Raw genomic sequence first — 16,361 nt, 5'->3', positions numbered from 1 at the left:
TTTTTTTTTTTTAAATACCGATCTGATAGTTTGGTCCAAAAAAAGTTATCGTGTACTTAGATATAGCTGATAATAGAAAATAAATTCATCAATGATTTGGCTACCAAGTGCATCAAGTGTCCAATGAGTTCTGCATATCCAAAGAAACATATTTTTGATGGGAATAGAAAGATAAGGAGTATCAATCTTATCATCTTTTATCTTTCATACAGCCTTTGTGGTAAGGTGTGCAGGGCTGCAGGCTAATACGTATGCCAAAGGCCTCCTCTTGCGTAAGCAAGGGCTTGTGGTCCTTGATGACCCAAGGATTGAAGCCTTAGGTCATGTTCAAATTATTGCTTTATTTTCTTCTTCTGTTTGACTACAAATTCTTTTTCCTTCCCCCTTTTCTAATGCCACTCACGGTTAATCATAATAACATTTAACTTTGAAGTCCTAAACAATAATGATGGTTAATTCAGCATACAACTGGGTGCACCATATAGATGTACAGTCAAAGCTAATTTATGCTCGTTTGCTCATTTAGAACTCTCCTTAAAGTATATTTTGCTCATTTGGATGATTTCAAATGAACAAGCACCCAAAAAAAAAAAAAAAACCATACTCACAATACACCAAAGTGTATACTAAAAATATGTACAATAACAATAATCTATGTCCTTGATGATCTATATTATTTCTCACAATTATGCACCAAAAAAAAAATTCTCACAATTTGTAAAAACCATTAAACACGCGAGTCTAAAATTACACCTTTTCACATTCAGTTTCCTCTCACATGCCATGTATGGAGCATGTGAGAGGGTATACAATTACACCCAGGTGAATATAATGAACAGCCCCAGGAAAGTGTAGTTTCTTATAGTGGCCTCAACTCTAACTACAAGTACATTTAGTAAATAATTTCCAAAAAGGAAACAATGATCATATCACTAAAAACCATCTATCCTATTCTTAATTCCTTCTTACATTCCTGCCCATAAAAGAAAATAGTCTCATAGAAGTCTGACTTCAGTACCAATATCAGATCGAAAGGAACCTCGAACCAAAATTCAAGATCAATTCCCTAGAAAACCCTACAACCTGCAAAGTCATTACCATAATATATAATCCATACACTACATGGGAGTAATAGGTGGATGTGGATCAGTCTCTGATAAAATCAAGTCTTCGTTCCACATTTACATCCACCATGTGCAGTAGCTCCCTAGAACTCTTCTATGCCTATAAGTTCGATGAAAGCATGAGACAATATGTAATCGATACTTGGGGGCAATAAGATATTTTACAAACACTTTCTGAGAAAATTGTTCATAACTTTGAGGAAAGAAGAAATGCACTAACCAACTTATATATGAAATCTAGCCCATATACATATTTAACAGGCTTCTGAACTTTTAAACAATCTTCTGAACAGTGACTCACATGACCCCTCCTCGAACATCTTATTACCTAATGGCAAGAATTCAATCTCATGAACCCTCTTAAAAACTTTGTGATTTCAGCTCAAGGCTGGTTAACCAATATCCTCCTCATTCAGTTCCTTTGCCAAAACATAACATCAAATATGAGCATTTCAGATCGTATTATGCTGTTGAAGTGAAACCTGATGTCAAGAAATACTGATCTGGGATCTCGCATTTCAGCGCCTGCTACCACAGCGAGGAATCTGATGTTGACATCAACTCTTGTATTTAGTAACATAACCCTGAAAAAACAGATAGGGGTTACCAATTAACCTAATGCAAAGTTGCAAAGACTGTAGTAAACAGGCACGCTCCCCTAAAAAAAAAAACTAGTAAACAGGCACGCCCAGACAAACACATTGAAACAGAGAGGGAGAAACTGGGCAGAGATAGAACAGGAAGGCCAAAAGGCTTCAATTCAAAATAGAAAATAGTGTAGACTGACTTATTGGCAGAGAAGAAAGGACCACGTTCACCATAGAGGCAGAGATAAGTGGCCTCATGGATGTACAGAATATCAGGCAAACTTTCAGCCACAGACACAGTGAAAGATCAAGGTCAGGGAGGAATTTGCTGCGTAAGTTTTGGTATCATGAATGGCCTTGGAATTACTAAAACCCATCCATAGTGTTTGATTCAGTATTTTAACATAACTTGATATGTGAGGCCCACTCTCCAATCCTCCAAGGTGTTAGGTCCCCATACGGCATACCCTTGGAGCCTGGGGGTCGGGTAAGGGTACAGTGGGGTGAGTTTCCTTCAGACCCCCACCTTCGGAATTAGAAACTTTAACAAAAACACCCATCCATGTTAACAACCAGCAATACCCACTGCTGCATCCACCCCCCCCCAACCCGGCTTATTAATCGAAACAAGTTGTGGACGCGATCATGGGGATGGTAGCTGTGTTGTGGAAGCAGCATTTCCTGGGTGTTATGACGTGCATAACAGTATTAGAGCTTGAATTAATAATTTGAACAAATCCACTTCACATTGTATATAAACAGTTTTAGAAAGTATTCTTTAGATTATACTTCCTCAGTTCTTTTTAGTTCTACAATTTATCTTAGTATGTTGGCCAAAGCACAACTTTGAGTGTTCGTATTATATATATGAAAGAAGTCAATAATTAGGCGCCTTTTCTGATTTTTGTTCAGGACTTGATACTATGATTATACCATTGTTGAGCAGAGTTCAGGAATTAACCATTAACTTTCAGCGATTGTACTCTTTATGGTCCTAACATGCTTACCAGAGAGATAGGAGATCCTAGGAGGAAAAGACAAAAGAGGGGAGGGCAGATAAAATTAGATACTAACCCCCCCCCCCCCCCCTCGCATTTTCTTGCCAGGATCCCACATTCCCACTCATTCAATCTCTTCCCCCAACTTTTGAGCAGCCAAAATAAAGTAGAATGTGATATAACAAAAATTATCAAAACTTCTATATGGCAGCCAAACACGAAACTACTTTATTCATCAGGAAACTTTTTAAATTCGATTACGTGAAGATTTCAAGAAGTTAGAGGAGCTCTTTAACATACCCGTACACAGCCAGTAGCCACAAGTGCTTGCTTGCTAACAATCCTACAACACTTACCTTAAGGTAGTTTTTGGGAAAACTCCACATTCCATATCTGGCCAATACTTGCTAAAACTTTTACAGAGATCTTTTTAAGAAAAACAACAAAAGACAAAAGGGAACGAAAAAAAAGAGTTACACAAACATGTCTATAAAGCAGAGAGAGATAGGCAAATGAAGAAGATGAATAGATGATCATATTCTTATCATCTTCATAATCTTCTATATCCTCTCTCCCTCAACCAACTTTACAGTTCAAGTATTTCACTTTCAAATCCATGCTGATACTTTAATCAACAAGATCATAAACAAGCCATGTGGGATCTTGCTAGTTTCGTCTCAATATGTATTTCACATTATCAACTTTTTTAATTTCAGCTTATGCATAATTAAAGATAACGTGTTCAAAGTTGTTGGCAAACGTGCCAAGTCCTTCGGCACAACTAAAAATTTGGAGGATGTATACACACACACAAAAACACTAATGTGCATATTTTACTTTTCGAGCTGTAGGAATATGCTCCTGGAAAATTAGATGCACATTCAGTTAAAAAAAAAAAAAAGCACATGATAAATAGTTGCACATCTAGTTCAAAAAATATGTACAGTTAGTTCAAAAAACATGCAGAAAAAATCCTTCTCATCCTTTTCATTTTAAGAATCTTCTCATTTGATCCTATAAGGCTATAACTATAAATGTATATAAACTCTAGATGGGGTTGGCTAAAATTTCCCATGAACAAGCCAGCACAAAGATTCTCGAATGAAAGATCAGAACAAGTTTCAGACTTGCAATCAGCTAAACTAAGTATATGGATATATATAGCATAATAACTAAGAAATAATACATAAGAGAGAAAAGGGCAAATAATCATGACGGTGAATACTAACCTCCACTAGTTGCGTAAGTTTCCGTCGTGATGAGTCAATATAATGATCTATCTTTGCTTGTGACTTGGGTACACGGTGATTTTTCATAGCCCCGGACACTTTATCAACAGTTTTCTTCACAATTGTCTTGAACACTTCCTTGCTCATATTACCCTGACGCCACTGTGGCTTTAGAACATCTTTCACAAAATTAGCAACTGCAACTTTGAACAGTTTCATTGATCGAGAGTCCTTAATTTTCTTACTTCTTCCTTCTGATTTAACTTGATCAATCTCAATGTCACCATCAGCAATATCCGCATCTTCATTGGATTTGCTAGGACTTACATTCTCAACAGCACCAACTTCAGCATCAGCTGTCTCACCAAATTCATCATTCTCCAGAGACAAAGTTGTAGCAACCGCTCCAACCACTTTCTGCTTGTTGTTTTCTTCTATATCTAACACATTCTGACGACTGCTGAGCTTTAACATGATATCAGAGTTATCAGCTGCATGGTCCTGCTTTTGAGCATGCTTCTTGAATGATTCTGAAAATGGATCTATGCTGTCAAATAAAGGGTCATATTGATCTCCACCTGATTTTTGCAGAGTTTGTCCCCCAGCCTTCGAGGAATTCGATGAGGATACAATCTGCCTTGATCCATGTTCACCAACTGCTTGTCCATCTAATGGAGCATGACCCAAGCCAAAAGAACTATCATATTTAATACCACCAGCAGCTTCTCTCTCTTGTGGATAAGCAATGGAGCTGAATCTGGTGCTTAGCGGCTGATCAAACGTTGAAGCATATGGATTATAATGAGTAGAAATCCTAGATCCTCCGACATCGAAAAAACTAGATGGATTGGCCCTGTCAAGAGAATTAGATGAGAATCCAGGAACAGGTTGAGATCCTCCAAAATGAGAAATCATACTCTCAGAAGCAGTTAACTGTAGACTATATGGTGGTAACCTCTGCTGCGTAAACTGATGATTCTGGAAAGATGATTTAGATGATTCACCCACAAGTGGATGGTCCCCAGGAAATGATTGTGGGTTCTTAACAGTTGAGTCCCCTTGATATGTCACAGGTTGAGGGGCCATTCCAGGAACAAAGGAGCTGGAAGGTACAAGGCCCTGAGCAGGAAACTGAGAGTATCTATCATCCCTACTAAGATTTGGACCTGCAAATGGCTGAGCTGGAATGCCGCTTGAAGGCACGTGGTATGTTTGATGTGGAAACCCACCAACCTGAGAATGACTTGGAAGCTCGCCAGAGTAGGCACTCAAAGACATCTGACCTGGAATGTCATTTCTCAAAGGAAAATTACCCTGCTGAAATTGCAAGGGATTACCAGGCATAGATGAACCAACCATAAGTGGTGGACGCGGTAGCGGCAGGGTGCTCCATGCAGGATTTGGAGGAACAGGATAATGAGACTGCTGATTAGGTGGTGGGGCTTGATATAAGGAACCACTTTCAATAGGAGCAGATTGAGGGGGAAAACTAACTGAGGGAGCCAACAAGTTGTAATCTACCTGCAGATCTGGACCTCGTGGAGCATTTGTTGTTTGTTGAGGTAAGGGAGGTGGTGGTAAACGGGAGAGCTCTGGTGCAGAAGCAGTTGGAGCAGTAGGCTCAATCGAAATCTTGTCTGGCAATGGCTCGTTAACAGAAAATGCAGAAGTTTGGATAGTGGAAGAATCAACATTAGAAGAATCGTCCATATTTTGCGGCTCCTTGTCAAGTTTAAGATGTGCTACAGTAGAACCCTCAGCTTGAGGATGATAGATCACCTGTTCATTTGTTGGAGGCATTCCAGATGATGGAAGTTCCTCAAGAAGGGGAGGATGACAAATGGGTTCATCTGATGCACCTGGAACCTGATCAACATTCCTCGAACCAGCGCATTTTTTAACGTCTACGACTAATTCCTCAACGGCTTGATGCGAAACACTGGGCTGCATAGCTTCATCTAAGGATTCTGCTTTGCTTCTCTCCTCGCATGTTTGTGAAGTGAAATCAGAACCATCATGCTTATCCAAATCTGGATACATTTTCTCACCCTTTTCACCATTATGATTTTGAGGAGATTTCAAGGTGACACTTCCACCATAATAATCAGAATTATCTATACTTACGTTTCCAACAGTATCTAATTGATGTTGTTTACTATTAAACCGTCGGGAATTTTCATTCATATCTGCCTCATGGTGCAGATACCGACATGAAGCTCCTCGATAACAACGTCCTTTGAGGAAATCAAAACATTCACGTGTTTGAACCTTGCCTCGTCTCAACATCTCACCATGAAAATCTCCTCCAGATCTGTATGGAGATCTGCTTCTGCTTCTCCGTCTCTTTGGAGACCGGCTGACCAATCAGACACGAATTGAACATCAGTTTCATACATTAAAAGTGCGCCAAATTACAAATGCAACAGGGTAACAGATAGTGCAAAAATCTCAAATAAATACATATATATATGCATACCATTATATGCCTACCTACTAAAAAGACAACATTTTATAGAAGGCGAGACATGTACCTCCGAGATCGGCTTCTTCTCTCCTTCCTCCTTCGGGGACTTCTTCGAGGACTCCTCCTTCTCCTCCTATCAGATGGTGATCGGCTCCGGCTCCTATCTCTTCTACCACGCCTCCTCAAGTGGGGAGAATCATCAGGCTCGCTTTCACTAGCACCTGCTTTAACTAGTCTGCCAAATTCATCAACTTTAACAGCAGTTGGCGTATCTTTTTTATCTTCTTTTTCCACATCTTTACATTCTGAAACAGAAGCGACACCACTATTTCCTGAAACATATTTTCCATCAAAAGTGGCAATTGGATTGGATCCTTCGATTTTATCATCTCTGCCATCAATTTCATCTTTTTGTAGCAAAGATTCAGTTGGAGTTTCCTGGAGATTAACTTGGATGGCTTTCAAATCATCCTGATCTTTTGTCAGCACTCTCTCCAAACAAGCAGTGACAGATTGAGCAAGTCCTGTTTCAGATGTCATACTGCTGTTAGAGTTCATGTTGCTGTGCTCCTTGTCATCATGTGAACTTATGGCCCCAGATTTACCAACAGGTGAAACTACCATGGCCTTGACATTTACATGACATGGCTCACCATCATCGTCTGAAGAGTCATCTGAAGTATAGTTTTGTATCAGTCTAAAAGGGCTATGAATATTGGTGGGCTGACTAGCAGGTTTTTCAGACTTTGTCCCAGCACCATCTTGTAGCTTGACAGATGGACTAGACTGCATGGGTAAACTGTTCTCTCTCAGATTTTGCAAATCATTCTCATTCTCCATTTCACATTTATCTCCAGCTGAAACAGGCTCTGGTTCTGTGACTTGAATTGAGTTACAAACCCCATGCTCTTTATCAGATTGCGTGATATCATCTAAAACCCACAATCCAAAAACATTACATGAGTAAATAATGAAAAATTCCACAGAATTAATGTGCCATTCAAAACATAATTCTAGCCCAGAAAAAAGTCAAGTCAAGCAAGTGAAAGAAGACCTCGAAATCACAAAAAATAATAAAAGGTTGAAACCCTGTAGCTGGCTCTTCTACCGAGGAAAGATAGTTGTAATACGAAACAACCAAATGAAATGAAAGTACTAAAAAATCTGGAAGATCGCTATAAATTTCATTAGTTAGGGTGACATAACAACTTACTGGAACAATGGGAGAAAGGAATGTCATTTCACATTCGTATTAGTCCCCACAACTCAGTCAATAAAAAATTGTGAAGAAATTGGTCACTTTGGAGGCTATTTAAGATGAGGTTCTATGCCAATGCAGTGACCAAATTTTCACATGTATGGTTCTGCAACCAAATATTGACAGTAAAATATATTCAATCAAAATAATCAAATAAAGACAAAGAGATCATTTATTCTTTCCCAGATTCAAGCACTCTAGCAAGTGGAAGAATGCTCCAACGATATTTAAGAGCACAGTTTCACACTGTGATAGCAAATGCAGATACTAAGCTACTAACAATATAAAACATTACATGAATAATAATAGAAGATTTCCAAATAATTAATGCGCCAATTAAAACACAATTCTAGACCAGGAAAAAGTCCAGTCAAGCATGTAAAAGCTAGACCTCCAAATCACAAGAGAATATTTTAGAATCCACTGTACAAATCTTTCTAAATGGAATTCCGAATTACAGAACATCTACAAAAAATTGTTCAGAAGGGCAACGGAGACCAGGTAAAGCTCGAAGAGGCATTCTCCACAGAAAAGATAGGTGACACTGGAAGATAATGTTGAAGCTAAAGGCTCCTCCTCTAAGTTTCAATAAGTTCAGTAGAGTCCATTTCGGTAAAAATGAGAATTGCGTCCGAACATTCTTGTCTAGGGGTTCGGGGGGAAGGGGGTTAAGTACGTAAGAATGTGATTCAATGAGCCCTATATCTTGGAAAACCATAGGGGAGTTATGGCCATATAGCACAGAAACGCAAGATGTTTTAAGATTGAACTACATGCCAATCACCTATGTTACTCAGACATGGATTGAGTGTCTACTCGGATACGGGTGTCCAAGTGTCCGACTCGGCTATTTGTAGAAAATAGTCAAGTTTTTAGTTTAAAGTGAAGTATCCGGAAGTCTGCAACCTTTTCAGGCCTACAAAAGCTCCGGCAAACTTGATGAAATAGGTAGACAAAGCCGGCGAGCCGATCTAGTAACGGAGGTCTACGGGAATAGCGAAAGAAAGCCTTAACTTTTGCTAATCGACTAGAGTCCTTAAGATAAGAGTTAATTCAGGATTTTTTTTTTCCTTTGCGCTGGAAACATATCATGTGTGGTTCACCGCAGGAAGCAGTTGGAAATGCAATTTACCATTACCGTTTCTGAGACTGCAAAACTTCACCCTCTAGAAGGGAAGGGAGCGCCAATATACCCATAAGCCACCCACTAACTCATCTACACAGCTTGGAGCTTGGAGAACCTGGCAATCATGGTTTAGATACTCACCAAACAATCTAGTCTATTCTGGTTAGAGTTTCCTCTAGAGACAAGCCTACCGGCCAACAGGGGTTGATTTCATACTATATAAACCGGGTGGGCATTGAGCTCGCCTTGGACTCATACCAAAAGCGCCTAAAGATGGCTCGATCCCACACAGCATAGAGAGAATATATCCCATTCCATGCAGTGTAGAGGAGTCCATAACTTGCGACTCTTGACAGAAGTCACACTCCTAACAGGAGAAGACGCCTATTGAGGGAACCACCTAAAGCCAGCATCCCTAGGAATGGTGAGCATAACAGGTGCGTACCTTAGGAGGTGGAAGGCAATGAGCTCACCAACTCAACTAACTAGTCTATGTAAGGTACCCAATGTAACCTTTGATATCTAGATGTAGTTACCATACTTGTAATTCCATGTGAAAATATTCCATATAAGCAACACCTGAGCTGATCAACCCTCGGTCATTCTATTACAATGAAAAGAGGTAGAGCACAAAGAAATTATAGAGATCTAACTCCTCACATAAGATTGTCTAGTGGGACATAGTAAACTGCATCAGGAGACAAATGTAGAGACATCAACAGTAGCCACTTTGACACTGCTCCAACAAGCATGATTCAACGTCTAACTCCTCACATACAATTGTCTATTGAGACATACTAAACCACGTCAGGGAGATAAGTGTCAAGAGTTGAGACACCAACAGTAGCCACAACAAACAAACGCCACGAAATGTTCATCAAGACATCTTCACAGACTTTCATGCAGTATTAATTACACTCCATAACCACAACACTTAACAGTATTGTCAAAACTTAAATCTCTTGGTAATTTATCCCTTCATCACGTGGAGTAAGCAAATCTATTGTGTGAGCACTATGTTGGGGAAAGAGGACTCGAAAGATAAGGGAAACAGTTATAACTTGTCCTAATACAAAGACAATAGATGAAAATCTGAAGGTTAAGACTTGTCCTAATATAAAGACAATAGATGAAAAACTGAAGGCTAAAGGAAGATTTCCATAAGGCTCTCTCAACCTCGTTAGGATGGTCTTATCCAGCAACATAATAGGGTTGCCAGCGTTGTGCAGATTTGAATACATGCACGTCGCGACCTCAGAAAATAAACATGGATGACCGTCAAATTGGGACACTAAACACAATAGAGCAATAGTAACAAAAGTTCAATTGTTTTAATAATAAGGCCAAAAGTTGAATATGTCATTTAGTTTATCACCAAGATTTTGAACACCAAAGTTTGGATTACATAGACTAGTTACTATCATTTAGTAAAGCAGTTATATGTAATGTATTTCTGAGACATTCAAGACAGTGGAATACATCTCATGTACTACAAAAAAAAGTGATCATTTTTAAGATTAAAAAGAGTTAGATTTAAAGCGCAATATAATGAAAAACAAGACCCTTCTTTTAGATTTATAAAGCATAATAGCCATTTACCTTCCATATCTACATCAGAATCTGCAGGTGAATGAGCTGTTTCCACATTGGTCAAAGAATTAGGTCCTGAAGAAGGCTCGACATCAACATGCCGTTGAGACAAATCCCTCCGGCCTTGACCTTTAAGCAAATCATTTTCAAGACTACATTTCTTTTTCATCCACAAAAAATATTCATGAGCACATGAAGCTTCACTTCCTGGATCGCCCCCAACTAGAAAGTTGAACTCTGGATTCCCAGATTCTTTTTTACGAGCCATTTCTTCAAATTCAGGCCCATTCTTAGCAATAAACTGGCACAAGACTTCAATATTACGAACAATAATCTCGTCTGCTGGCTTAGGGGGAGGAGGAGATAACTCCAGCAAAACTCTTTGTCTCAATGACAAATCATCCACAGGAACTGACGTGCCAGAACTCTTGTGACTAGTATTACCACTAGATTCAGAAACAGAAATTTGTTCGGAAATAGGATCCTGCCCTAACTGTGTCGGTGACCTAGCAGCTGTACTTGTGGGTGTGGAAAACAATTTAGAAGATGGAGAGCAAGATGCTGGAGGAGGTGGAGCCACTGGTGGGGAAGAAGTTGGAAGTGGCGGTGGCTGGGGAGCAATACCAGCAGCTAATGGGGGTGGTGGCGGGGGTGGTGGAAGCTGCATAAAAGGAGGTGGCGGTGGAACTCTAGGAGGACCCATAGAAGGTGGAGGATGAGGATTCTGACTTCCAGAAACAATGTTTTGTTGAGCACCCATATAAGGAACTTGAGCAGGGGGACCGTTATGTCCTGTAAACGGAGGATGCATGTAAGGCTGACCGGTATTCGCTGTAGAAACCGGTTGACCTTGATGCGGCATGCTCGGAGGAGCATGTAAATAGGCAGCAGGACCATGAGGCGGAATACCATGAGGCCGGTGCCCACCCTGCTGAATTGCAGGCTGCATAGGCACGCCATTCCCCGGCTGGAAATGCGAAGCCGAAGGATGACCAGCTAGTTGCTGCTGATAAGGTGGCATTGGTCTTTGAAGACCTTGCCTAAACTGGGGAGCATAATTCCCTCGCCCATACATAGCCTAATCACACTCCTACTACTAACAAAATTCACTAAATTAAGACCCACAATCTTCAATTCAAAATTCCTGCAATCACAAAAATCAAAAATTTCTTGATTGTTGCATAACATTACAAATACAAAAGCAAAATCATCATTCTTACACACCAAGTAGAAAACACTAAACACAGTGAACCTCCAAAATCTGAATTTTTAACAGCTTACCAGTGAAAAATATAACAATTAAACTATACAAACTATGAAATTCTTACTCAAATATAAAATCTAAATCTTAGAACTTATACTAGTCGTATAGTAAAATTAGTCATGATTCATAAACAAACCTTCAAATTTTTGGTGTCGCCGGAAAAAGATAAATTTGCCAGCAATCCTTGAATTTATTTTATCTCGTAGTTCTTGAAATTCAGAAAAGAAAATTGTTGCTGGAAATTCGAAATTGAGAGTGGTGATTTTGTCAATTTATTTAGATAGAAGAGTGGAATGGATGAACATAGAGAGATGTAAATTGCAATCGAGGGTTAGGGTTAGAAACAACTTCTTTTTCCATCTTTCGTTTATTTTTTCTTTACCCTTCCCTCTTTCTCAAAATAAGGGTAATAAGGTAATTTTAAAGATTCCCCTCAAAAAAAGGTAATTTTAAAGAGGATAATAATGAAATTATGTAATTAGACCTAGTACTCATTTTCTAATCACGTAAATTTGGATACCAATCGTTTTAAGGTTGGATCAATTTTTTTTATTATTGGTCGATAATGTCTTGACTCTTGACTATGAAATCGGAATGTTTGGTTATGAGTCCATCAATCAGGTCAATAGTATTTTTACCATATTGCATAATTTGTACAATTTCGTTTACAGCTCGTCGAAAACCGTCTAATTTTAATATTATAATTAGGTAGGCTTAGGCCTAATACCCACTACCAACAACAACACAAATAACCCACTATCCACAAACAGCCCAAATAAAAAAAAAAGACAAAATAAAAGTTAAAAAACAAAGTAACACGCTCCGCTCAATTCCCTCGTTTTACTCTTCTCTCTCTTCATTCCAGCTAGTTCTTCAGCAAAAAGGGACTAACAAGGACGTCAGATGAGCCACTGATAGACCATTGAGTTATATCACCCTGCTGAATCTTGAGATGAGATGAAGATGATAAACCGAATTCAACGACACCATTATTGTTATCTCTTGAACCTGCTTCAGTCGACATAGCCGAAACCCTTACATTTGAGAAAATGGTGGATGAATTTCTGGCGACGAAGAGAGTAGGGAAGGAGAAAGAAGACGAAGTAATTGGGCGGAGACGAAAGGAAGTGAGAGTTAGAGTGAGAGTGAGAGCTGGAATGTAAAGGAGTTTGAGTAGCGATGTTGTTGCTCTCATTTCCTCATTTCATTTGGTTTCGAATTTGGACAATGTTGATCTTTATTTGCTTTCTTATATATTTGCTTGTCGAGATTATGGCTATTAGTTGATGTTCAACTCTTAAAATAGGATTATGAATCCAGTTACTATGCTAATGTTCTAGTTTGGCATTCTATGAGCATGCATTTAGTGTAAAGTTTGATAGAGTAGAACTGGAGTGAGTGGTGGAAGGAAAAGGAATGAGATATGTAATATGGTTGCATTATTTAAGGAATTTTCAAACTATACTTAGCTTACTTTCTTTTGGCACCAGTAACTAGTTTACGTAATCCAAGAATCTATTTCACAAACTCCTTTAATGTATTAGAAATAACAACTTTCCCGCCTCGATTTTGCTTTTCTCAAGACCTGATTTTGGCCTCACACTTCTCAATTGTTTTCTTTTTCACACCAAGAAGACTACCACTAACATCAAACTCATCAACAACATTATTTTCAAGAATTCAGAAGCATGTTGAGAAGGAGGGGGGTAGAAATTATCCCAATTCCAAACAAAGGAAGTTTGAGAAGAGATAGAAGAAAGTTTGAGAAGAGATAGAAGAGTAATATGAATGAGGAACACCCACTATACATGCACCATTTCCTTTTTCACATACTCCAATACGCTTCTTTGGAAGTTAATATCTCTAATTGCATATAAGTAAAAAATATAAAAAGTTGATATTTGGAATCCTCGCATTGAAATGAATATAATAAGAGGTAACACCCCGAAAAATTCTCTATTTTCCAAAATACCTTTTCAATATAAAACTTAAAGAATTATCAAAGTATTATCACCCGTGTGATAACGTATCAGCTTATTCAGAATTTTGCAGCGAAAGTAATTGATAAATAACTTTGAAAACAAAACTTAGTCAACTCCAAAAGTCAAACCTAAGTCAAACCAACATAAAGCCAAAAGTCAACCACAAATGTAAAAGTCAGCTATAAGATGATAAAGTCAATAAAAGCTCTCCATGACTTCCCGAACTCATGATGCATCATCTTCAAACCTGTACTAGACAATGTTCTATTGATCCCGAGATATCACTAACCAAATGGGTCTTCACAAGATCAATAAGACATAGTCATGATCAACACATACACACAAAGCACGTAATCAGCAAAACTGAGTACTACATAGTAAATAAATATAAAACCTAACATGACACTAATAAATACTAAGCAGGGATAAATAATAGTATAATAACATAACATACTATTTGTACGGAACTAAACTTCACAGCTAATAAGTTAATACGGTTTTTCCACCAGGTACCCCTGTACTTTATCAAAATTCATGGGGTACCCCTAATTTTAAAAAAATGCACCAGGTACCCTTATTATTTTCACAAAATGCATGAAATACCCTTAATGACTAACAGTGTTAAATTTCCGTTAGTCATTCGGGTTAATTAACCCCTTTAACCCCTCTAACCCTAATTAAGTTCTAATTAACTCACTAAACACTAACTTCTAACTTTATTCTAAACCTAACCCTAACAACTTCAAACCCTAACCCCACCACCATTAACCACCACCACCCTACCAACACCCAACCACAGCCATCTCCCCTCCCCCACCCCGAAACCCCGCAATAGAAACCCCCCCCCCCCACACCACCCTAGCAACCCCACCCTCCCCTTTCTTTCCTAATAATTAAAATCCCCACTTTCTCTCTCCTCTTAAAGCTCATCAATGGCGCCACTTGCTCGAATATGAGATTTTTCTTCGAAACCAATTTGAACAATTTCGAAAACATTTTCGAAAATCAATTTAGAAAAAAATTTTGAAATCATTTTCGAAAATCAATTTTGAAAAAAATTTCGAAATCAAAAACCATTTTCGAGAACCTTTTGCGAAATCAATTTGCGAAAACCTTTTGCGAAAACCTTTTTTGAAATCATTTTCGAAAACTAATTTCGATCTTGGAAATAAATTTGAAAATACAGAGTAGAAGAAGAAAGTACAGGAAGCTTAGTAATGGCGAAAAACTGAAACTGTTGTTGTTCTTGATGATGATGATGATGACTAGGAGAGAGAAAATGGTTGCGGCAAGCGCATAGTGGAATCGCCGCCATTGATGCTGCTCTTAAAGGCATTTTTTCCAGAAAAAATTCTGGTAGTTTTAGAGTGATTAAAAGAAAAAAAAGTTGTATGTAATTTAATGATTAGAAGAAGAATAAGATGAGGATGAGTGAAAGCAAATAAACGGCTCTCAACCGCCAAAAATATTGAATGTTGTGGGGGTGGGGGAGGGGGTGTTGCGGGGGTAGGAAGGAGGTTTGTTGCGGGCTCCGGGGTGGGGTGGGGGAGGGGGAAGGGATATGGTGGTTGTTGGGTGTTGGTGGGGTGGTGGTGGGGTTAGGGTTTGAAGTTAGGGGGTTAGGGTTAGGGTTAGGTTAGGATAAGGTTAGAAGTTAGGTTTGGTAGTTAATTAGGATTTAATTAGGGTAGAGGGTTAAAGGGTTAATTAACCCTAATGACTAACGGAAACTTAACACCGTTAGTCATTAAGGTATTTCATGCATTTTGTGAAAATAATAAGGGTACCTGGTGCATTTTTTTAAAATTAGGGGTACCCCATGAATTTTGATAAAGTACGGGGGTACTTGGTGAAAAATCTCTAATTAATTTAGATGGAATAGGCAATGAAAAAAGTTGTCCAAACTAATCCAGTCTTCAATTTAAAAGACGAAGTACGGGCGCGACTCCGTACTCCCCTGACCTACGATATCGATGAACCTTTTAAATAAAAATAGGACATGGTGATCAATCCAATCCCAAGAAAATCCATAGGCTACCCCCATATGCTCCAACTCATACTAGTCCAACACTTCAAACGTGCAAAAGTCTAAAGCTATTGCTATTCACTTTTCACTTAAAGTGATTAATAAATTATTTACTTGATATGACTCACAAAGTAAGACAAACAATATAATAATCAAAGATACATAACCTTCCATTTTTATTTTAGGAATAGATAAGGTGATCATCAACTTAACAACCCAAGAATAATTCCAACATTAAGTTCTAAGACCAACCTTTCACAGGTGAATAACCAACTTACCAAATAAGGCCATCGGTTCTCATAAAGTAATTGAATGATCTAAAGGGAACTACATGATCCATCTATGATCTAATACTAACATAATTATTAATCCCTCATGTGCATTTATAAAATAAAGTTCCTAAATCACATGAGCTTGTATCAATCATCTATACAAACATAATATAATCATCATATCAACATGATTCACGCACGACATAAAACATGCAAATTAGATTGAATCTAAATCACATATGAACTAAAAATAGTTTCCTATTCATGATACTACATAAATCCCATCATTAGGACATGATACTAATTCAACCCACATATAGGTATGTACGTACCTTGTGTAGACAAAATCAATGCCACTTTATAACAAGCTTAAAAGTCACCTAAAGAAGATTTCTGCCTACCAATAATCAACATAACCACAAATCAATAATCTATAAATTT

General features: G+C 38.3%; 1 protein-coding gene across 2 annotated transcripts; it reads right to left on the bottom strand.

Moving 5' to 3' along the window:
• Window positions 1–714: 714 nt before the first annotated feature.
• LOC104907915 (uncharacterized) lies at window positions 715–12,019 on the bottom strand. 2 transcript variants are annotated; one of them, XM_010696943.4, is made up of 6 exons: window positions 11,777–12,019; window positions 10,386–11,520; window positions 6,470–7,334; window positions 4,894–6,294; window positions 3,939–4,791; window positions 715–1,708 (listed from the first exon to the last, which is right to left on the bottom strand). In XM_010696943.4, the coding sequence occupies exons 2-6, from the start codon at window positions 11,449–11,451 to the stop codon at window positions 1,682–1,684; spliced, it is 4,212 nt and encodes a 1,403-aa protein (XP_010695245.2). In that variant the 5' UTR covers window positions 11,452–11,520; window positions 11,777–12,019; the 3' UTR covers window positions 715–1,681. The 2 variants fall into 2 exon arrangements, with proteins under 2 accessions (XP_010695245.2, XP_010695244.2); XM_010696942.4 differs by having other exon boundaries at window positions 3,939–6,294; window positions 11,777–12,018.
• Window positions 12,020–16,361: the final 4,342 nt, after the last annotated feature.

Source organism: Beta vulgaris, chromosome 5, assembly GCF_026745355.1.
Source record: "Beta vulgaris subsp. vulgaris cultivar EL10 chromosome 5, EL10.2, whole genome shotgun sequence".
Taxonomy (NCBI): domain Eukaryota; kingdom Viridiplantae; phylum Streptophyta; class Magnoliopsida; order Caryophyllales; family Amaranthaceae; genus Beta; species Beta vulgaris.
Note: the sequence above shows the minus strand (reverse complement) of the source record. Positions and strands in the feature narration are given on the sequence as shown.

Coding starts and splice junctions, on each gene's coding strand:
- LOC104907915 (XM_010696942.4), bottom strand. CDS start 11,451: ATGTATGGGCGAGGGAATTATGCTCCCCAGTTTAGGCAAGGTCTTCAA. Junction 6,295..6,469: donor AGAAGAAGCCGATCTCGGAG/GTACATGTCTCG, acceptor CTGATTGGTCAG/CCGGTCTCCAAAGAGACGGA. Junction 1,709..3,938: donor AACTTACGCAACTAGTGGAG/GTTAGTATTCAC, acceptor CTGTTTTTTCAG/GGTTATGTTACTAAATACAA.